Raw genomic sequence first — 23083 nt, forward strand, 5'->3', positions numbered from 1 at the left:
TTTAACATCAAAAGTACAAATAATGGTTATCCAATTGGCAGTGTTTTATTGCTCAAAATGAATTACTTTATTGAAATGTGATGAATAGTTGAGTCTTAATATCAAATATATTCTCAAATCAAAAGGGACCAAAGCCTTTCTGATGATTTGCAGCCTATTGATTTTATTTGACATGATAAATGGGGTTTATCTGATCTCCAATATCTATCCAATGTCTTTTTCTGTTTTTTGCTCATCAAATTCTATTTTGCTATTTTGAGTCTGACTTGGTGATCTGTTTATGAAATTCACTTCCAGCAAGACAATTTGACAGTGTTTCAGGTTTTCTGATTTAGTTAAGTGTGATTGATCAATTACTGAGGTACATAGAAATGCATTAATTTCTGATCATCCCAGGTCTGTTAGTTTAATCAAACAAACGTATACATTTTTCAACTACATTAAAAAAATAAATCAATTTTCACATCTGTGTGTATCATACCTGATTACTTTTCACCTGATTTGTTAAAAATGCATTGTGTCACACTGGATAAGTCTGCAGCATTGAAAGGGCCAGCCTAATTCAGTCCACATAAACATCAAAATGATTCAATTAAGTAAAAAAAAAAAAAAAAAGGACAAAAGCACACCACAGCAGTATTTAAGCTTTAGCATATTTATCAAAGGGCAGTCATCAAAAATATGACATTCTACATACATCAGTCAGAAAATAGCCTATCTGTGAGGAGGGGGTCAGAATTAATTTATCATCATTTGCCAAAGCAAGTTTTAAAAAATCCAAAGCCCCACAACACAGATCATTCTCTTTCCCAGGAGATTACTTAAATCGAATTAAGACCAGAACATAGACAGTCTGACAAATATAAAACTCATTTGACACTAAAACCTCAAATGGAACATTTTGGATTGGGATATATTTATCAACTTTATTTGGAACATAGCAAAAGAGTATATACAAATCTGCAAATCTGTAGAAACGTTTCATCTCTACTCAGTTGGTTGCTCTTCTTCTTAAATAGAAAAAACAGCAGGCCTCAAAATCTTAAAAGTAACCCCCCCCCAAAAAAAAATTAAGAATGTAAATTAAGCCTCTTTATCAGAGGCAGGTTTAGTTATATCTCTGGTTTTATTAACGGAGCATCTAAAAACCAATGTTGATTGCTTTCCCTTGTGCCATTCTGCATCCAGAGAATTAAGCAGACTATTACAAGCATTGAAAACATAAACAGCCACAAATAAAATATACATTAGTTTAAACTCCCAAATTAAGTCCTCTCACAATGCTCTCCACCAGTGTTTTCTCCTCAAAAAAATATAGTTTCACATCAGTGTTCGTTTGGATTTGTAGTCGGGGAGGATTATCCCTTCAGACAGGAGGCTGTAGCACTGTGAGGCGGTTGAGGAGGAACAACCGTCATGATTTTGGGTGTTTGTTTACTTGATAAAATCAGGTCTGTGGGTGGCTCCTTTTTTTTTTTCTCCCCCCCATCACTGACCAACCTCCTTATAGTTTCTTTCTCCGCGTGACAGGCTTTAAGAAAATGTTCTCCATAATGCGTTTGCGTCGCAGATTCATGCCGTACGCGGGGACCTCGGGTTCCTTCCTCTTCTGTGCTCGCGGACGAGGTTCAGCTGAGCTGGGCAGAGGGGAGAGCGTATCCACCTCTGCGATGGGAGGTACCTCCTGAACACCTTTGGACCTGAAAGTGAGAATAATTGGTTTAAAAAAAGAAAAGTGACTTTTCCGGACCAGGACATCACATCCTTAAAGGGATTCCATTTCTTCACTTGGCACTTATTTTAATGGCTGCTGATTGGCGAGTAAGTTGTCATTAATAATAAAATTCCTGATAGCCTTACAGGAGAAAAAGACTCACTTGGTTGTTCGTTTGGCAGATTTTCTGGCTTTAGAAACCTCCGCACTTTCTTCTTGTGAAGCGATATCATCCTAGAATGATAGGCATTATTGATTCTTTACATATCTTTATAGATGGCTTAACAATTTTAGTTTTAGAAAAATATTCTGAGTGAGTGGAAATGAACCTGAGTAGCAGCAGGGCCGACTTTTGTTTTTTCGCGTGTTGTCGGCAGGCAAACCTCTTCGGTCGCATCGGGAAGCTTGGCTCTACTGGCTGAAAACCAGACAACATGAAGTTGAGAGCTTGGCGGGTGAAGAGATACCCGAACTGAAAGGACACGGGACCCACCTCTTGTTCGCCTTCGTGAGGGGGAGTAGATGTACGAGTGCTCGCCTGGATTGGATGCGTCATCCTCTGGTTCTAGGACCAGGCTGTCTTTTGCATTTTCCTCAGACAGCTTTGTACTTCCCTTGCTGCTTCTGGCCATCCTGACAACCACATCTCCTGTGAAGTTCAAACTGTTATTACGGTTGGATTATTCTGTGACAGAAATCTCAGTAACCGTTGAAAATGTTAAGAGCAAAACCTCAACATTTTGGAAGTTATTCAGTCACCGGGAAAGATAGAGAAAGACGGTTGTCATGGTGGAGAGTTGAAAAATACAGTGCATGGTAACAGCTCTTGCCAATAATTATATACATTTTTTGCTGCACCAATCATTTCACAAGACCCTTCTACCTGGATGTCTTGGCCAATAGGATAGAATATCAGTGTGACCAAGGAGAAAACTACAGATACTATACTGTAAAATACATCTCAGACGTGGTCTGTTCCATGGTGAAGACCTCTGGTATGCTCTCAGTATCCATGTGACATAAAAGAACTTTATCCCATCCTTTAAAAGGCCGACCCACCTTCCTGCTTTTCTTCATCCTGTAGCCTCTTGATGAGGGCATCTGCTACAGGAGTTTCAGAATCCACTTCCAGAGGTGAATCCAGCAGGACCAGGTCTTCCTCAGGGTGGTCCCAGAGTTTGCTTCTGGCTGGACGCCTGGTGTTAATTTCGCCGGCGACGCTGTTGGGTTTTGACTCGAGCACATCTCGGCTTGCTTTGATGCTCTCAGCTTTAACCTCTTTTCTCGTCTTCCTCATGAACTTCGGGGGCGACAGGACCACGTTCTCCTGGGAAAGCAAGATAGAAGTAGTGACCAATGGATGGCGTGGAACTATTGTCATGTTATCAATCATTGGCAAAAATGAAAATATCATTTCTGAAACTAACCGCAAAGCTCATTGAACGAAAAGAGTATCACCACCTTTTTTATTCGCTGAAAATCAGGTCATGCCGAATGAGATGTTTTAAATGTATCTGAAATAGCGAACAAACAAAACAGGAACTTACTTGAGGAATAAAATCCACGGTAGTCTGTTTGGACCGACGAGTCGTCCTGCTGGGCCTTGAATCTTGCGCTGCTTTTTCCTCTTCCTCCTCAGTAGATGGCGTCTCAAAAAGCATCTTCTTTGCTTTTGTGGCGCTAGATTTGACGGCAGGAGCAGGCAATTCCTCCTGCTCTTTGTCTTCAGGTAAGACCTCTAAAGTGGTTTGCATGGCTTCCCTGCTGTTCTGTATTCGTCGGCTGGATCTCCTCGGAGTGGTTATTTCAGCGGTCTTGCGTGTGGGAGTCTTGGAGGGTGTTCGGCGAGCGAGCTTTTTATCCTCAACCTGCTCATCGACTTCACTCTTTGTGGCCTCAGGTTCCTCCTCAACACTGCTCTGTTTCCTCTGCCTTGTCCTCACTGAAGCAATGCTGTGAGAAGCAGTATCAGTGGCGATACCTGAAACTACATCGTGACTCCTGGCTTCGGCGCGTTCAGTCCTTTCATCGCTGTGATCCTGATCGTTCTGGGGATCAGGCTGAGCCAGGCGGGTGCTTCTTCTTGATGGGCTGGCTTGAAGTTTGGTGTATTTGTTCGGTTTACCCCCCCTCGGCGTACGACTTGGTGACACAGGAACTGATGAGTTTGCCTCCGTCTTCTCCGATCCTCCATCCCCCTGCGGCCCCTCTGGCTGTGGAGCGAAGAAGGTAACCGTTCTCCTCACTCTAGAACTCTTCCGTGTTGGTGTGAAGGGAACTTTCTCCTTGCGCTGAGAAGATGGAGTCTCCGGCACTTGCCGATTCTCCAGGTGGCTATTAGTTTTCAAAACCTGCTGTGCGGGGTCATCTTCCTGAATGCCATCTTGGATCCTGCTGGGTTCCTGAGGTTCACTCATTTCTTCGTTGTTTTCTTCTTCTGTTTGGGCTGCGGTACCACAATCCCCCTGCTGCTCTTCTAAAGAGCTCACCATTTCTGCACTGAGGGCAGTCTGCTCCACTAAAATAGGCTCGTTCTGGTTCTCCACGGATGTTTGTTTTACCTCTTCCTCCTCCTCCATCACCTCTACTGGAAGATCTTCCTCTGCCGGATTCTCTTCGCTTTCCCTGACGTCCAACTCTTCAGGCTGTTGTTCAGCTGGGGTTATCACAGTGTCTGACAGAGTTTCCAATTTGGGATTCTCAGACAACTGTAACTTGGCATCTGTCTGCTCCATCGTGTTTTCCACCACTTGATCTGTGTCTGTGCCGTTCTGGTGTTTAATTTGGAGTTCAAGGTCTGTCAGTGCATTTGTTTCAGTTTCAGCCAAGGCTTCCATGTTTTCCCTCTGGCCTTGGGAGTCCTCTACAGGTTGGCAAGCATCATGGTCATCTGGGCCCAGAACAATAACTTCTGGTTCAGCCATAATTTCATCACTACCGTCCACCGTTAGAGAGTCAATGGCAGGTTTGGGGGAAGGCAGATCATTTTCCAGGGCAAAGACCTCTTCCTCTTTATGGCTGTCTTCTTCCATGTCCAGCATGAGAGAGAAATCACATTGGGATTTGCATCTCTGCTCCTCTGGCCCAACAACGGGGTGAAACTCAGGAAGTCCTAGTTGGACTCTTTCAATCATGTCCTGTTGTCCCTCCACAAGCTCCAGGGGCACCAGGAGAGTGGTGGAAGGTTTCAACTCCACATAAGAAGACCCCTGACCTTCATCTTCCTCTGCTCCCCCCTCTTCTCCATCTTCGCCGAGGCGCACCATCACCACTTCCCCTTCCATTTCTTCATCTACCACCTGAACAGAATAAATATAGAGATGTCTCTTAAGGGCTTTGAAAACACAAATAGGTCTTAAAATTTCATGCACACATTAAAAAACAAACAAAAAAATAATTTCTAAGATTTAAGATTTTCATTTGAGCTTCTTAGTACAACAAAGTATCTTTATTGTCAATGTTCATAGTTTGGAACACTGTACTGAGTTTATTTACTTTAACTATTTTACAGAGTTTATTTACTATTTTTATTTTACTTTACTACCAGCATATTTATAGCACATTAATAATAAGTGGCTATATACCTTGAACTCTGCATCTTCTCGCTCTGACAAAGTTGGCAGGAAGTGGTCATGTTCTTGTGACACAAAAATTGAACTGGGTTGGAGGCTCCCGTTACCCTGGACCTCATTGATAATCTCCACTTCACTACCAGAGTCCTCTTCTTCCTCTTCCTCCTCCTCCTCTTCTTCTTCTTCCTCTTCCTCTTCCTCCCCCTCCTCATCATCATCGTCCGCTTGATCTGACTCCTCCTCCTCTTCCTCAGACATAGGGCTAGAAAGCTCTTCACTGTCGTTGACGCTCACAACAGCTAGTACGGTAAAAAGAAAAACAACGGGCAGAAAGTTAGTTGGTGAGCAAACAGCGGTGAAATGGTTGACACACGAAAGTCAATTAGCCTTTTTCTTCCTCACAGTGGGAGTCTGTGCCAGTCGGCTCAGAGGAGGTCACAGAGATGGTGGATTTTTGGCTGGAGAACACAGGTGGTGCTTCATGAGCAGCTTGCTCGTCCTCTTCAGCCTTCCCTTGTGGTTCGCTGAGAGAAAACAGTCAATAAAATGTTAAAATAAGTTGTTCGAAAACTCCATATTTTGAGCAACTTCTTCACTGTACTAAATTCAGAACATTTCTTTACTGCAGATTTAGAAAAGTTTATTTCTGCATTTAACTTTTCTCCCTTTGACTTCTGTAATAGAATTTATTCTGCTGTAAGTGTTCTTAGCAATCATTTGGCCTCAAATAGCCAGACTGCTAAACCTGTGATCTGCTGACTACAAATCTGCCCTGGCCTTCAGTGTTTGCTACAAGTATCTGTAACTGTTGTGGTTAACTAGTATCCAGATAAATGTTAAAGATATCTTTATTTTCTTGAGGGGAAAAAAATTATTCCAGTAAGGGATACTTTGAGAACAAATTGAACAGTGTACATACATGTTGCAGGAATCCGTAGTCTGGGAAAGGTTGTGGATTCCAGAACGTGTGAGAGGTGGAGACAAATCACTACCAAACAGATGGTGCTGTACAAAGTCTGTCAAATCTAAATGGACAACAACAAACTAATCATTACCACGTTAGAATTACAGCAGTCATCATTAAATGACAAAGTATGGATTGAGAAAAGTCTTGTTTATACTGTGATTTAGGGATGGACCTGCAGATTGTTCCAGAATATCTACTGGGACGTCTGTTGGTTCGGCTGCTCCAGAGGGTTTCAGCTGCTCAGTGAACATTGTGGTCTCAGTGATCTCTGTGGTCTCAGTGAACACTGTGTTTTCAGTGAATTTTGTGGTTTCAGTGATTTCTGTGATTTCAGAGAAGACAGCATTTTCAGTGATTTCTGTGGTTTCACTGAACTCTGGGCGGACGTCCTGTTCAATATCACTTGGTGGCTGCTCCTGAGATGGCTCTGCTTCCGGGTGGGAGTCCTTACTAGCAACTACCTGGTTACATCCTAGCGACAAACAAGCAGCAATGGAAAAAATGAGTTGAAAGAATATTAATCTGCTTGGTAATAAATGATGGGATAATGGAAAAAAAAAGTGGATTAGAATTCTGCTATTGAATTACCTTGATCTTTATCAGATATCTCTTCTTGAACAATATTTGCATCTTCTGTTTTGCTCTCTGACTCCTCTTGCTCATTACTTGAGTCAACATCATGTTCATCTTCTTTTTCGATTTGAATTTCTTTCTCAGTGGTGTCCTTCTGGTCTTCACCAATCGCCATCATATCCTCAAAGGTTTCTTCCTCCTTCAGGTCCGGCTCTTTCCTCTCTGGATTTTCTGATGTCAGGAGTGGCATTTCCTCAGTGGATCCAGAGTCTTGCTTTTGCTCTTCTTTTTCGGTTGAGGGCACGAGATTTACTACAACAATTTCATCTTCGCTCTCTGAAAGACCCTCCTTTTCATCCGGCTCCCCTGACAAAGGTGCATCGAAGTACTCCAGGGTGGTGTCTGTTGATCGAACGGATACCTGACTGGTGTCAAGGCAAAGGTTAAGTTGTGCTGGCAAACAGTCTGATGGTCTAGTTTCTTCTGCAACTTCATGGATTGAGGAAGCATCACCCTCAGAGCCTCTCGGCAGTGGTGAGGTTCCTTCAGTGGGCAGGAACTTAACATGAGACTGTTCCTCATCTACTTCTTTGTCTTCAGGCTGTTCTGAAGACCAGGTCTTGCAAGTTGCCTTGGATAGCAGGGGACCTCTAGTTAGTAAACTGATCTCACTGTCTGCTGCCATCTGCAGTGGAGAATAAGCCCATGTAAGATAAATTATATTACTAAAAATGAATCATACATGACAAGGAAAATTGCAACACTAATAATATTGCATGATTTAGGTATTTGGAGTACAACGAGGGCGACCGAGGGATCGACGGACTGACCCATGTGGAGGCCCATTTCCTTTGTCTTACCCCATTGGTCCAGTGAATGCCTTTTTCTATTTCAGGACTTGCTGACGCTTCGATAAAGGTGATCCTACTCTCTTTGCAGCGGAGTGGAGGGGTGATAGAGCGACCTGGTGATGCAGACGGAGTAGCCACAGGTGTGGGCCTGAGGCTGTTGCGCAGGATAGACTGAGGGGTGAAGGCTGAGAACACAGGGCCAGAGGTTGCCAGGGCACGAGCTCGCTGACAGAGGCAATCACAGGAGAATTTAATTAAGAACGTGGTCATATATCACAAGATACATTTACATAAAATGGGTATACACAACCAAGACATTCCCTTGAAAAGTGACCAAAATATGTACTTGCAGGAGTCATTCAAAACTTATGCTCACCTTGACAACCTGTGGGGTTTGCAGCAGGCTGAGTTCTGGGGCCTTACTCATGCTTTTTGGAGAAACCCAAGAGCTGGGAGGTCGAGGAGGACTGACTAAAGGCCGAGGGGTCTGACTGGAGGGATGAACCACCAAGTCTAACAGCCTGTGCCAAATTTGAGGATTGATTAATTATCATATGTAAACAAACCAGATTGTTTTATATCTTAGATTCTTCAAGGTAGCCATCTTTTGTTTTGATGACAACTTTGCACCCTCTATCAATCTTCATGAGGTAATCACCTCATGAGAGATTTTTCCAAATGATTTGAAAGAGTTAAACAACACAAAGCACTTGTTGGCTACTACTCAGCCTTCACTCTTAATCTTGAACCCTATCAGTTGGGCTAAGTTTAGCTGATTGTGGATGGTAGGTCATCTAAACCAACACCTGGGGTCACAGACTACGGGGAGGCACATCTTTTAATCAAGAACCATTCCAGGTGGCGATCTCATGAAGAAGATTGAGAGAAAACAAAGAGTATGCATCAAAGCAGAAGGTGGCTTCTTTGAAGAATCTAAAATACAAATATATGATTCTGCGTGTTTAAAGTTTTAAGTCTTTATGGTGATCGATCTAATTGCAAAAGAGGATTAAAGGCCCGTACCTTGATTTCCGTCTGGAGGTCATGGTGATTGGAGTTCCCAGGAATGGATCAAGTTGGGGTTGGGAGGAAGGCCTGCAAACAGGACTCCGAATTTCAGCCACCCTTTGACTAGGAGACACGACATAGCAAAGATTAGAAAAGAATCACAAAAAAAAGATTACTCCTGAGATTCATAGTGGGTAAGTTATCACCTCTTGGCAGGGGAGGACTCTGGTGTGTTTCCTTTGCCTAACCAAACCTCTTCAATCTTGGTTAGAACATTGTTGATGAAGCCCGCCCTGGACATCACCCTCTCGCTGGCAGAACGCTTGATGATAGTTGACAGGGGCTGTGGCCGAGTAACTGGATCAAGGCAAGAGGGTGCGTTTTAAAAGAATGACTTGTCCGTGCGACACAAGTTGATTATGCACAGCGGTTATCTTAAGACTATAGAAAAGAGACCAAGAATATATGACTTCATCAATTTTTTTCCCCCTCCCTTATTATTCAACCTCTCTTTACCTTCACGATGGGTATTGTAAGGATGTTGATAAGGTTTTGCTCTCTCCATTGCCAGCTTCCTCTGGACTCTGGGCAAAACCTTGCCATATTGCTCCAATATCAAGTTCCTGGTGTTTGATCGTTCTTTCAGCTTTGGATCTCGCTCATTCTAAAAATAAGGAAGGAAAAGCTTATGATAATTGAGTAACAGAGGGAGAGATTACTATTTGAAAATTTTTGAAGCTCTTACTGCTTACCCCAATCAATGAAAAGCAAAAAAAACATATGTAAATGTGATATAGAATGTTTGCAAAATAATTACTGTTTTCCTTAATAAATGATAAGCGATGAAAAATATTGACCAGAAAGAAGAAATATGCATCTTATTGAAACTTGGATCTCAGGCCTGAGTCACAACTAGACCAAGACCAATTCAGTGAGTACCACTATGGGCTAGTACAAGATATAAATAAATTATTTTTCAGTCTTTTCACATAACTACAAGATACCACGGTGACAATATTTGCAGCAAAATACTATTATTTAGTTTATTAGTAAAGTTGTATCAAAGTGACACCATCAACATGAATCCTCTGTTTTTGAATCTTGTCCGTGAGACAATCTGCTACTCTAAGAATACAATGAGAGCTATGGTTTTCTATTATGTAATTATGCAGAGGAAGTCGAGTGTGGGGAAACATTCTGATGAAATCTTAAATATTTGGTGACGCAACAGCAATTTCTCAAATATGTACAGTTATAAAAAAATGTAGGAGACTGCAGAAGACAGGGGAGTGGAAAAATGGAATACAATGATGTAAGATTGTTCTTGTCATAAACGTAAGACAGCAGTAGCAATTCAAGATGTATGAGACTCTCTTCTCTGGCTCAATAACAAAGCTTGATGATGAAAATATGTGCTTTAATGCTGAGGGTACATCTGACTTATTATGGGTTGTAGTCAAACTCTGAAAGTGTCTCAGGACCAAAACTGATGTCCAATTACTCAGTCACTTTGATTTTCTCTTTTTTGTGCAAGATCATGAATGGATGACAAGTAATGTGTCATTAATCTGCATCAAAAATGTTAGTGACCAGATAGACGACCATACATTGTTTAGCGGTTGCACTTGACAGTCAGACATACCACAAGGTTCATTTTAAGGCTATTGTTGAGCTGGAGGGCTGGTATGTAATTGGCTTGTTGAAGGTAATGAACCATCAGTAACTCCCTGTTGTGGAGACCCCCAGTGCCTTGGAGAAACTTCTCCAAGCCTTCCTGTGATACAAAGACAAAGGAAAGACAATATCACACTGTGATCAAGTCAACATTGCCTTAGCGTCTTTCTACATATTAAGTGGTTGGGGATATGGCAACATTAAATATTGATAGGCCTCTACAGATAAAATAGATAGACTTAATCATTGAAGACAATGAGCCATAACTGCTTGAGTTATAGAACCTTAAACAGGACCAGGAATTAGGACCTTTTATCTACCTACTATGCATTATTCCATCCTTCTCTTACCTGTTCTGTGAGGCCGAGGGGCAGCTTGAGCAGCTCTTTGATGAGGCCCAATTCCTGACAGCTCTCATACATGAAGGTCAGCAGTTCACTGATGTTGAGATGATTCGAATGTTTCCGAAGTAAAGCCCATGCCTCTGTAAGACACCTGGAGGATCCACATTGCTTGATTATTGAAGTATAAGCAACTGAGGTCTTGCTATTTCCCCAAACATTCATTTCATACAGGGGTTTGCAATCTTCTAAATTTTTACATACCGGTTATGTAGAAGTACTGAGAGAAACAGTTTGGCCTGGCAGGTGGAGGAAATTGGGGGCTTTGTCAGATGGAAGTATCGTAGTGCCACTGTGTGTTGGCCCTGGCACATCAGTGCTTGCAAGACGCGCTCATGTTGCCACTTAAACTGACAATGTGAAGCTGCGGGATGCAGGAGCAGCTCAAATGAACTCTGGTCAGGAAGAAAACAGAGAATTAAAAGGAGATTGGGTGGTAGTAAAATTGTAAAACTATTCAAATTTGCACTTTAAAATTTGAATGAATCCTTTGTACAGTTAATGTGATAATAAGTGTGTGAACCTGATGGTCGTGATGGTCCAGGAGCCAGAGGCCTTGCACTAGTTTGACAAGCCCCATAGGGATAGAAAACGCTGTAGGGAAAGACTCCACTGATGCTCCCTCTTTATTGGGGAAGGAGTACATAACATCCAGCAAAAGGTAAATAACCTGCGAACACCAGGTCAAGGATCATACACGTTGTAAGTTCAATTTAAGTTACACATGGGGAAGTTTGGCTGTTAGGCAAATTTCTAAAATAAGTCAATCGAAATTCTTTGAGGTGATCAACTGAAAGAAAATTTAACTTGTTGCACAGTTGAATAATAGTGTACAAATCTATTCGTATGAAAATAGAGAAAAATTGGAGTTAAGAAATCACACATAGACAATATTTACTATAAATATCTTGCCCAGTCGTTACATTAAACACAAACTTTAAGTAGCAATGACAAATAGTTGATGAAGAACTGTTGGACTTTAAGTCTTAAGACAACATGCAGTAACGGATATGTCCTGAAAAAGGTTTTTTGGTTTAGGATACAATGGCATGTTTAGCAGCTTCATCAACGTCTTCCAGGAGATAGATATCCAACAAGGCCTGCAGATGAAGAGATGTATAATCAGTATCTGGATATCAGATGCAGGCTCTTACTTAGCCTGCTATCTTGAAAAGCGGCAGAAACAAAGAAAAAAGTAAATTAAAAGAAAAGGTCTACCCCAAATGAACAATCTAGCATTCCATCGTGTTTATTTAGGACATGCCTTAATTCATTCCCCCTTTATAACCAGATCTGCACCACTTTGACACACCAATAATTTAAGCATTTAAACCGAAACAGCACAATGAATGTGAAGATTATGATTAGATTAAAATATTAAGTGTCGATATTGCTTACATGTAATGTTGGTGGAGGGTATTGTCCTGTCCCACCTTCATCCCTTTTCCATAGGTTGGTCAAGCGCTCACCACAGTGTCTTACCAGGCCATCAATCATCAGGCAGTCTGCACACCACTTGCCCCTATTGCAATCAGCATGAAATCATCTGAATCGCACTATAATTCTCAAGTTCAACAACATGCTTCCAAAAACAACTGATCACTTGTTTACTGTTATACAAACAAGGTATTCTAAGCTCAAGGGAAAATGTTTAGTAATTGCCAAATTGTTGCTCAGCTTCTGCGCCTGCTTAACTACATAGGTAATAAAGGCTACTCACTTGGCTAGCCTGTTAAGCTCCTCTCTTCGTATAGTATAATAGTTGCTGATGACTGAATGTGTGTAGAAAGGCCTGGAGAACTGGGCAGCGTCATCATCTGGTACATATGAATGCAAGTTATGGGTTATTAATACAGAATACAACTCTATTCATTCAGATTATTTGTTTCATCGGCACTTTACCTGATCCCTCAGGCAGCAGGCCTATGCGACAGAACCAGAGGACGACTTGAGCGTACTTGGAAATTAAACTGGACACCAAGTTCTTGTTTATTAGACCAACCAGGCCTGCAAATGTAAAACAAAACCACAGTTTATCAATAATATCGAACAGCTTCAAACAACAACCACATAAATTCTTGGTAATTTGAGTCCTTTATTAGTGAACTGTCATTAATACCCAAACTTTGGCAATAAGTTCAAAGATCTCGTTTAAGTTGTGATTCATCACACTTCAATATCGTTATCCATTGAATAATATGAATCCGTGTAGAAAGAGTTTCTCTGTGATTAAATACAGTTTGTATGTGACTATAATGAACATGTAGTAGGCACAAACTGATTTCCTTGCCATATACCTTGGTGGGTGAGCTCTTGAGCTTCACTGAGCAGACAGTGAAAAATGGTGCTGAGGTTTCCCAGCAGCCTCTGGCTGTGCTGAAGCAGCTGCATGGTTTGAGGGTCTATAAAGTTGGAGGAGCTATCAAACAGCGGGGAACCTATAACAAAATGCACAAAGGAGAACAGAACCACTACTTTAAGGTGTTGTTTTAGTGGAGCAGCCATTTGGAATTAGATGACTAAAGACAGGTAAAGAGAACAAGCTGTGTGCTTTTTTTGAATTCATCATCACAAGCTTTGCATTCATCACTTCATTAAAAGTTAAGCTAACAAGTCTAATCTTATCTGTTTCATAGGTTTTAGTGCATTGTCTTACTGGTCTTTACTGATCTTGTGAAAAAGCTTTTGAAAAATCAATGTAATTCATATTTTTTTGGATCATGGCAACACCAACTTCTGAATTATCCAAAAATGCTTTACAGTCTGTGACCATTTCAATAGTTGGAAACTCACAGCCAAAGTACGTATAAAAAAAAAACAAAACAAAAAAAAACAATCACACATACAGATACCATCCAGCTCCTCCTTTGTCTGGACTACTTTGTTCCAGGCCCAATTCAGGATGTAACGCAGGTTTAGTGCTGAGCCTGGTTGTTCTATGGATGAAGAAAAGAATTTAAAAAATATATATCGGTAAGTCAGAATGTCAGGACACACAAGATAGATTATTGAGGTGTTAGCTCATAGATAGAAACACTATGGAAACAAAAATATAATATAATTGCTGGAATGATCATAATATACAAGAAACGACAAGTCAGGAAACAATTCTCTAGTCATTCACCCTCTGTAGTCCACTGCTTGATACAGCCAGTAATTAGTCCCAGGGAGCTGGTCTCAACTGCTGTGGACAAGATGGCATCAAGCTGCTCCTCCTGCAGGTAAAAAAGTGAAACGGTTTTCATTACAAAAATTGATTAATTAAAATGGGCATTAAAATCAAATTAACTGAAATGTTTGTCACTAAAAAAAGATTAATACAAAACTGCACTGACAGACTGATGTTTTTGAAGGTCAAACTTAAATGCAGTATGCAACATTTGTGGAAAACTGCTGGTTAAAAAAGTATATAAAATTTGCCTCCAAAAACATTAATTCACCTGAGAAAGGCTAGAAGTGTGGGTTTCTGCCAGGCGAGATGAGAGCAGGCCAGACATGAGGCAACGTGAGTAACTTGAGGCGATGACATCACTGGAACATGGAGCAGCTTTCTTCAAAAAGCTCAGGGTCTGGTTTTAGGAATTGAATTGTGATTAGAACAAATGACTTATCATTTTGACAAAAAGTATTTACATCATATTTTCACCTGTATCTGTACAAAAAAAACATAGCTGTGTTTTATTGATTCATAATACATATTCATACAATGACAGGCAGTATTTGGGGATTAATATCTTACTACAGCTACATAGACAGACACTTTACCACCTGAACTCTGCTACTCCCCTGGTCTTTTTTTATTCAGTGGTAGGAAAGCATACGATAAAGGAGTGGAGGGCTCTGATCTGTTGGAGGTCTTCTTGAATTCACTTCTTAAAGTTCCATTCTGAATAATTGTCCTATAACTGAGAGTTTCAGATTAAATAAATCAAAAGTAACTTGCCTCTTTCTGGTATCCCGAGCAAGTTGCATGTACAATTCCACAGTCGAACAAACAGGCAGCATCTTAAAAATAAATAAATGCATTTTGTGTGTGTGTGTGAATAAACATTGCACTTTGTCACACTTCTATTTTGATGCTTATTTGAGCAGCCCTACTTGAAACCTATTCAACATACTTGACTTTTAAGGGTGACATGCAGGAAAAGAAACAGGACTGCACATAATCACAGAAACAGATTTCTAAATAAGAATCAACGCTTACCGAAGTTGTAAGTGGTGGGGTTAAAGTACTGTTCTGGTGGGGGACAAGTGAGAGGCAGGCCCCTGCTCAGAGTGCGATCATGCACCACCACATCCAGAAGCACGTGCGGAGAAACCATCTCCATCACAGGATCCAGATACCAAATGGCAAGGTAGGGACAGTTGTGCAGGGACTCCCCCAATCTGTCAGAGCACACCAGTACTATTAAATTGTAGCCTAAACTCAGAAACTATTACAATAAACAGTTATGAAGTACAACAAATGAAAACCATGAATTTATTCACAGCATTCAACGCACAAATAAAAGTCAAATTAACAATAATCACAGTGGAGCTCATATTGTTCCCTTTGTTCTTCCCTTCATATTGTTCACTTTGTCAATTCATATTTTGCAGTACTCCTCATTCCCATACACAAAAACTTTAAGGGGAAGGACAAACAAGAAATTCTAAAAACTGGTAAAAGCCTGCTTTTACTGTACCTTAAGGAGTCAGGCATTTGTGCATGGTACCAGCGGTTGATGTCAAAAATCCCGATGTAGGAGGATGGAGTTCCCTGACCGTAAGCCTTGACTTGCCAGATGAAGATGGACACACTGGTGTCTGGAGATGTAGCTAAAAACCAGAAGACGTTTGTGTGAAAATACAATCAATAACTGCTTCAGATGAAACCCTGAAACAGGCATTACATGATTGTAGTTAAAAAAAAAAACATCAACAATATATCAATTTAACAATGTATTGGTGAATAGATTATTCATGGTGTAAATTACGAAAGTGTTTCAATCATGCTCCTGTTTAACAAAGGCAGTGTCTGAGGTGGCAGTCAAACCTTCACTCATGCTGTCATCCCTGTCTGGATGGGGTCGGAACTTCTCGATGGTCTGGCAACTCAGCAGTCGAGTGTTAGTGGCCTGGGTCCTGAGAGGGAAAGCTGCCCCACTTAACTCCTGACTGTAACGTTCCTCACAATACTCTAGACCCTGTGTGGTGGAAAAAAGGGAGGATAATGAAGCAATGACAGTGAGAGGAAAATATCTGACACTGGACTGGCATGTTAATGGATTCACTTATAAGAGTCTGAGGAGAATTTATTGTTTAAATCTGAAATGCACAGCACACCTCATAGAGGATCTTCCCTGAGGCAAGAGACTTCCGTTCACTGAAGGCCAGCTGGAGCAGGCGGAGGCTGACCATATCTCCTTCACTGTGTGGGAGTGAAAAGGAGAGAGAGGATACGTTAGAATATGTGATGGAAAAAAAAAAAAAAAAAAAAACACACCCACATACTGCATGTTACAGTACTTGGGTTCTATGAATTTATTTTGTTGAACTCTCTCAAACACTTAACTTAAAAGAAAAAATATGAAACTAAGTTGCATATCAGACTTACAGGTCTTGAGAAGACTGGACAGCCCAGAGGTAGCAGCAATTCCTGGGGTCATTTTCTGGCTCCTGGAAGGTGAAGGCATGCACAGGCACCCTCCCACCCTCTAACAGGGAGTGATACCTACACATGGCAAATAATTGGGATAAAAAGTGACTGTATAACAAAAGTAGTTTATTATTACTGCCAATTTGAAAAGAAACTATAATAAGTCAATCTTGAAGTAACATGTTTGGGTATGAAAAGACTGAGAACGAACAGGTCCGAACCGGCCCTCAGTGTAGACGTTAATAACATCGAAGCTGATACGGCACACACCAAATCGATGAGGCATAAAAAGATTACATTTTGAAGCAAGTGGCCTACTTACACTGCCCTTTCTACCAATGGAAAATGCAGGGTCATTAGTTTTATCTACCTTTCATTTGTGCATCATGCAGAGGAAATGAAGGAAATCAGAAAGACTCACTCTTTTTTCAGAGCTTTCATGTTCCAAAGTTGTAAACAGCCATCTGAGAATCCCACAGCCAGCTGGTTGGTTCTGGGGATGTACTGCAGAGCAGTGACTCTGACCCCCGTGGGCCCATTTAGCTGAAGACAAAGATGCCTGCCTTCTTTGCTACTGACTTCTCGCAACCTGGGAATCTCTGCCGGAGATTTGGTAACCACTTGCAAATCTGCCGTGAGAGAAGTAATGCAAAAAGAGACCCATTTTAGAAAATAATATGCCAGATATGATAAGATATTGTTGGTTTGACTGAAACAGGGGAAATGTAGCACAAGAATCACATACATGTCCCTTAGGTTTATCATTCAATGGAAGATATAGGAAAAAAAAAATCGAATACTTTTCCACAAGAGCTCCTCACCTGAAGCCTCTAGTTCACTTTGGCTACAGGACAGGTTGTCCAGACAGAGATCAACTAGCAGAACGTGACCGATATCAGTCACCACAGCAGCAATACCAAAGAACCAGCGGAGACTCTGGTGGAGATGCTGGGTGGAGATGCTTGCGCCGCCATAACTCACTAATGGCTCAATGGCTGTGATCTAGAAGTAAATAGTTCAAGAAAGGAGCGAGGAGAAAGAGAAAGACAGACAAATTTCACTCAATACCTCGTGTGGGATACTTCCTTCTTGTTTATAGCTTGGCAGTGTTATTTTGTGAGTTATGGCACTATGTGATGTGCAACTCACCCTGCCAGGTATAACTACAGCTTTAACCACCCTTGACAGACCCAGGTCGTATAGACAAAGCACACTGCCCTCTGCTTCTTCCAAGCCAACCAGCAATCCGGACCTAGTAATAGAGAAATATCAGCAGAGTTAACATAAGTGTTGTCATTTTTTATGTTGGAAATTATGGGAAGACATTCCATTAATGATCGGATCACACCAATTCATAGTCTGTGAAATAACTGATCTGTGAATTAAGTGCTGAATTATGACATGAATCAAAGCAACATTAACAATTGAGGATGAAAAGAGAACCACAGCCTGACCGCTTGAGCCAGCTGAAGTCCCTTGCAGCGAGGACAGTGGGTGGATGCTCTCCTCCACTGCTGAAGCAGTATGCAGACAGACGTTCTCCTGTCACAGCATGAACAACCTCCAGATGGGGGCCACAGGCAAGCCAAGCTAGTCCACCACGACCTTCAACCAGACAAGGGAAAAGTTTGGCATATTATGTCCACATTTTTGTGGCTCGCAATTAAGTCTGCCGAAGTTTGCAGTAATCTAATTCTGTGTTTATACATGTAGGACTGTTCTCAAAAATGAGATCAGAGACAAAGAGTTTAAAAGATTTTGAAGGCTGAGCTGTAGTTCCAGAGACTGTAGATCTCCAAGCTTGTGACTGTGTGGTTTTAGTGTTTCCCGAGCACATTTTGTTACTGGAGAACAAGCAGACCAGTTGCAAATTACTATATATTATCTGGAGATAACTATACTTGCTGTTGATCTGTCGCTTGACAAAAATCTGAATTTTCACCACACTGCTACTTAAACTATCAGTTATGATCTTGGGCTGCATCTCTTCCTTAGCTCTGGTCTGTTTGACTGAGGCAGAGTACTTTGCCGATCATCGGATATGGCAAAAGCATTTAATAATAAAGATGACAAGCCAGAACAGTAACTTTCTTGATTCGCTAAATTTATTCTATTCCCCGTCAAGTCAGGTTCTTTTAAACAAAGGGGGAACATTTTCCAAGTTCCATTCACAAAACTGAACTAGACAATTCAACAGAGATTCAGCTCATTTCAGTGAAAGGTTTTAACCTTAAACACTAAACCATGAAATTGCACATGATTGTCAGGCAGCCTCAAAACATTGGCAGTGGCCATTTGTCAAACCTCGTGTTTCTGATCACAACAGCAAACATGATGAGGAATACTGACTGACATACTGAACTCACCAATAGTGAACCTTCCATGAAGCACAGAATCTAGAGTAATCTCATCTTCTCCCAGAGCCTCCACAGTCACAGCTGGGAAGGGCAGCAGACTGCTGGTGACTTGGGCAGTCAGGTCATGCATTGTTCACTGTGAAAACAAGATTCATAAAAACCCAGGACACCAAAAGATGGTCCCCATTCTCCTATCAAGAAGTTTCCAACACAATATTTCTTAAATTCTATAAAACAATATTGTATTTTTTCATGAATATACACACCGGCCAGTGGCACTAAAATCTTTAAAACACCCTATCTAGTTTCATACCTCCCTATCATCATTATTTTCAAAAATCTCTGAAAATAAGACACATGCATAAACTACGATTTGCTACAAATTGTCCCTTGAGGAATAAGTGGCATTTAAAATTGAATACTGTTTGGAACACCAGCATTTTCTTACTCAATAAATCAACTTCAGGCCGGAACTGTTCAGCTGGATTTCAAAATACAAAAGAGCTCTTTCTTTCAAAGCGCAGTTGCAAACCCAGTTGTCAGGAAACGTGCTGTCAGCAGAGTGACAACTGCAACTCCTCCCTGATCAATAACAACACATGACGTACTGTAACACGTTTTTTTTTTTTTTTTTGCTGGTTGACAGTGAACTCTGGTTAAATGAAATTACCAATCTTTTAGTATTCTAATGATTAGGGTGGTACTCAGGAGAGAAAGGATAACACAATATTTTGATCCCCTTCTTTCTACAGACACCTTTTAGTATATATGCATAACTGTTAAATCATGTGAGATATACACGTCCTATGGTTGATTCGGGTGATAAATATTCCAACAGTGTTTTTTTTGTTTAGCAAAGGCATTGAGCCTTTAAGCCTTTGATAAAGTATACAGAAAACCTTAAACGTTAAGGTTTTCTGTATACACCTGTTGAAATAGAAATTATTACTAGGTGGTAATTTTATCATTAACATTTCAAGTCACCATTAAGCCATGACTGATCAGTTCATCCACTTAGTTTTTCAGCAAACATTGATAGTTATTTCAAATCAGGAACTCAAACCTAAGGAATCCTTTTCTTGTTTATTTCTAAAATTAGGTAAGCTCTGACACAATTTAATGCAACTACTGAATGTGACATTACATTGTTTTGCATGCATTGGGGCTGATTAATACTTATCCCATTAACTTGTGAACATTCTGCAAAACTTGTGGCAAAGTGAGCGGACAAATTAAATCTCCAAAATCGCATTCACTTTTCCAGAATTTTCACTTGTAAATTTTAGGTCAACCTAAGACCCAACACTGCCCTCTATGGCTGGAATTGTAAACACGGTATAATCGATCGAACTCCCGCGCAACAGGCGAGCCACCACCTCGACACATGCCAGGTCATGAGTTTGCACATATAAGAACACAAATCTCAACCATCGTCGCCAAGACAAGGTAGTCATTTAAAACTGATTTACGCTATCAAAGCAATAAGAAGAACGCACGATTGTAAAACAGTCGGTACCACAGGTAAGCAACCAATCTCGCCAAAACAAACAGGTTGCGTGACATATGCCGGGTGAAGTTGGGCGACGCAATCCTTTCAGAAAAGCGTGGAAACTAGAGCTTCCCTGTGAAGTTCTAAGACACGTGAAAAACGGCCAGGTTAATACATTAGAAGTGTTTTAAAGTCAATGAGCTGGTTCGTTCGTTAGCATATGTGGATCAGATTTTCTACCAGCTACCTCAATTTGCGGCTGAGCTAGTTTGACATTGTATACGCAGTCAACGCCTTCCTGACAAATACACTGGAATTCATTGCTTTGCAAAACATGACTGACACGGTAGCAACAGAATAACGACAGAATAACAATGTTTGGTGCAAACCAGGGGATGGTCGCTACCTCACCCTGCCGTTGAAGATACAAAGAGCGAACAAAGTTCTCTTGCAAGGTCACACGGTATAATAATACTGGTAATAATTGAAATAAACATGTTAAAGATGTAGGCAAACTTGCTAAACTAAATGAAACGTAATTTTATGATGATGGGATTAATACGTCATACTTGGGATATAAAAGAAGACACCTAAGGACGACTAGGAGCAAACGTTAGCCGGATTTTTAAATCAATACATAAACTGACGTTGGACCTTCCAATGCAACTAAACGTTTGCTTAAGTTTAAGTTGTCTGTTGATAAAGGGTTGAATAAATGTTTGGAAGAAAAGTCGGATGGATGAGTTTACGACAAACGTGATGTTTGAAACAACAGACCACTAAACGTTTGTCCGTGACACATAAGCAGGACTGACAAACAAATGTAATCGTGCCAGTGGCACTGTCTTATCAAAATGTAATTATATTTTAGATTGTGAGTCGGGTCATTTGATGTTCGAGCTAGGAAAGGGGCAATATAGTGGTCTAGCCTTAGCTTACAGAAACAGTTAGCTGCACCAGAGTAAAACGGACTGTACCGCCAAGTCTCACTGGCAACATAGCACTAGCTTGTGCAATGAGCTGATAGCTTCGCGGTGGGACTGGTCAACTCACCTCGCACTTACTTTAGTTCTGTTTAGAGAATTGGACAGTATTGGCTAGTTTAAAGTAGCTAGCCTGGTTAAGCTAGCTGTCTTGTAACTACGCTGGAAAACGTGATGCAACGTGCCGCTAGCTATAACGTTACCTGTCTGGGGATGTTGACGGTTTTATCAGAGCCACAGATAAATTGTTTTCCTTGGCGAATAAAACAATCCCAGGATTCCCTCCTCGGTCATAATCCACTCCTTTTCAAATTTCAATTTACACAAGCTGTGGCGTTTCCAACAACTGAAGCTACAAGAATTCTATTAGACTTCAGGCTTCGGCAACTCTAAGCGCCATTTCCAAAGTGAGCCGATCGCTTCTTCATCGCGGTCGTCAATTTTTACAGTTGGAGACGCGGCAATCGCGCACTATCGCCCCCCTCGGGTTGGGCGCTTATGCGGTTTAAACCACTCTGGCATTTTCGTTCTTCTTACTTTGAATAAATCCATAGCATTACATAAACATCAAATATGTGCAGAGTTCTACACTTCCCCCCCCTTCTCAATGACAACGATCTATACAGCAAGTGTCCTCCACATTTGGTAGGTGATGTTTTACAAATATATTTTTCGATGGCTCGATTTTGATTCGATTTATTCTGTGACACAAGTTTAAAAAGAGATGCTGGAGATTTGCTGTCCACAAATCACAGATACCATTTATTTTTCCTGAAAGGTTTGGTATTTGGAATAATGTATTTATACCTTGCTGGAAATGGCTCTGTGTTTTACTTTCGATTCAAATTAAACAGCTTTTAATGTTGATATATTCAAGAATTTGTAAGGATTACATTTCGAGTTTAACCTGGCAACCTGTACAACTTTAAATGTTCTCATGTATACTTTTAGAATATATGCTGAAGCTGGTTTATGTTTTTTGTTTTTCTGAGGGAAACAGAAAATTAAACCTATAATTTCACTTGTGAAAACCTACATCCAAACACTGATTTTACTCGTCAGTGTTTTATTCTGAGCTCCAAATGAAATGTGATCCAGATGTGTATTGTCCTTTTACATAGAATTCTACCGTTGTATGAGACATCATTTGATGGTCAAAAAGATGCGAATCACACTTTCTTTTTTTAAGGACGTCTAGTCTTTAAACTGAAATATCTCCGATATGTCTGGAATCTGGGGGCAGTTATACATGTCCATTGATCATAAACATATTTATTTTTCTGACCATATATTTTTAGGTAAGTGATCTTCTTTTTGATTATTTTTAAGTTATTCGTTTAGCAAAGCACAGGCTTTTTGAGTATATTGTTTTAAAATAATTTAACATTACTCAAGATTCATTTAATAATTTTCTAATTAAATAAAGGGGATACAAATTAACCATATCTTAAGACAACACATTGAAAATAATGAACGCACAGGATTTATGTCAGGGCTGACTTTCCATCAACGTATGCAAGCTTGCGTGACAGTGATACTGTTTTCCTGTGTTCAGTGGTCATACACAGCCCATTGCATTGATCTGGTAACTTTGTTTTTTATGTTGTATTTCTTTTAATTGTTTTTTACTTGTGTTTTTTCCAAAGTCTATGTTTAATCTTTAATCTGCAATAGCTGTCATGATCATTGGGGTTTTCATGTTTTATTACTTTTCCCCTGCTCTGAACAAAAAAAAAACAAAACTATTCTCATTGTTAGAAGTATTAGTATTATTCAATGTATACAGTTTTGCTAATTTCTTTAACAGATCTTTTTAAAAAAAACAACACATGATAGAACATTGTGGAGACTTGGAC

The 23083-nt window shown here is 40.5% G+C and overlaps 1 protein-coding gene across 1 annotated transcript; it reads right to left on the reverse strand.

Annotated features, from left to right (window-relative positions):
• Positions 1-639: 639 nt before the first annotated feature.
• On the reverse strand, positions 640-21656 carry ahctf1 (AT hook containing transcription factor 1). Its single transcript, XM_086175025.1, has 40 exons — positions 21431-21656; positions 18765-18891; positions 17853-18003; positions 17548-17650; positions 17220-17400; positions 16820-17027; positions 16357-16473; positions 16086-16170; positions 15796-15946; positions 15446-15578; positions 14965-15146; positions 14704-14765; positions 14201-14329; positions 13885-13975; positions 13607-13696; positions 13058-13198; positions 12663-12767; positions 12481-12577; positions 12159-12282; positions 11804-11860; positions 11284-11430; positions 10965-11155; positions 10710-10854; positions 10328-10459; positions 9202-9349; positions 8892-9042; positions 8701-8808; positions 8054-8198; positions 7687-7902; positions 6842-7511; positions 6426-6725; positions 6206-6311; positions 5689-5810; positions 5299-5585; positions 3262-5013; positions 2774-3041; positions 2208-2363; positions 2044-2132; positions 1878-1948; positions 640-1700 (listed from the first exon to the last, which is right to left on the reverse strand). The coding sequence occupies exons 2-40, from the start codon at positions 18883-18885 to the stop codon at positions 1505-1507; spliced, it is 7728 nt and encodes a 2575-aa protein (XP_086031151.1). The 5' UTR covers positions 18886-18891; positions 21431-21656; the 3' UTR covers positions 640-1504.
• Positions 21657-23083: the final 1427 nt, after the last annotated feature.

This window comes from Fistularia commersonii, chromosome 27 (assembly GCF_037954325.1).
Source record: "Fistularia commersonii isolate RoL2024-O1a breed Wild chromosome 27, RoL_Fcom_v1.0, whole genome shotgun sequence".
Lineage (NCBI taxonomy): Eukaryota > Metazoa > Chordata > Actinopteri > Syngnathiformes > Fistulariidae > Fistularia > Fistularia commersonii.

Bases quoted from the DNA above. Each gene is read 5' to 3' on its own strand.
- ahctf1 (XM_086175025.1), bottom strand. From the start codon at position 18,885: ATGCATGACCTGACTGCCCAAGTCACCAGCAGTCTGCTGCCCTTCCCA. The intron at 10,460-10,709 runs GTAAGAGAAGGA...TTTGTATCACAG, and splicing joins CCCTCGGCCTCACAGAACAG to GAAGGCTTGGAGAAGTTTCT. The intron at 7,903-8,053 runs GTGAGCATAAGT...TGCCTCTGTCAG, and splicing joins AAACCCCACAGGTTGTCAAG to CGAGCTCGTGCCCTGGCAAC.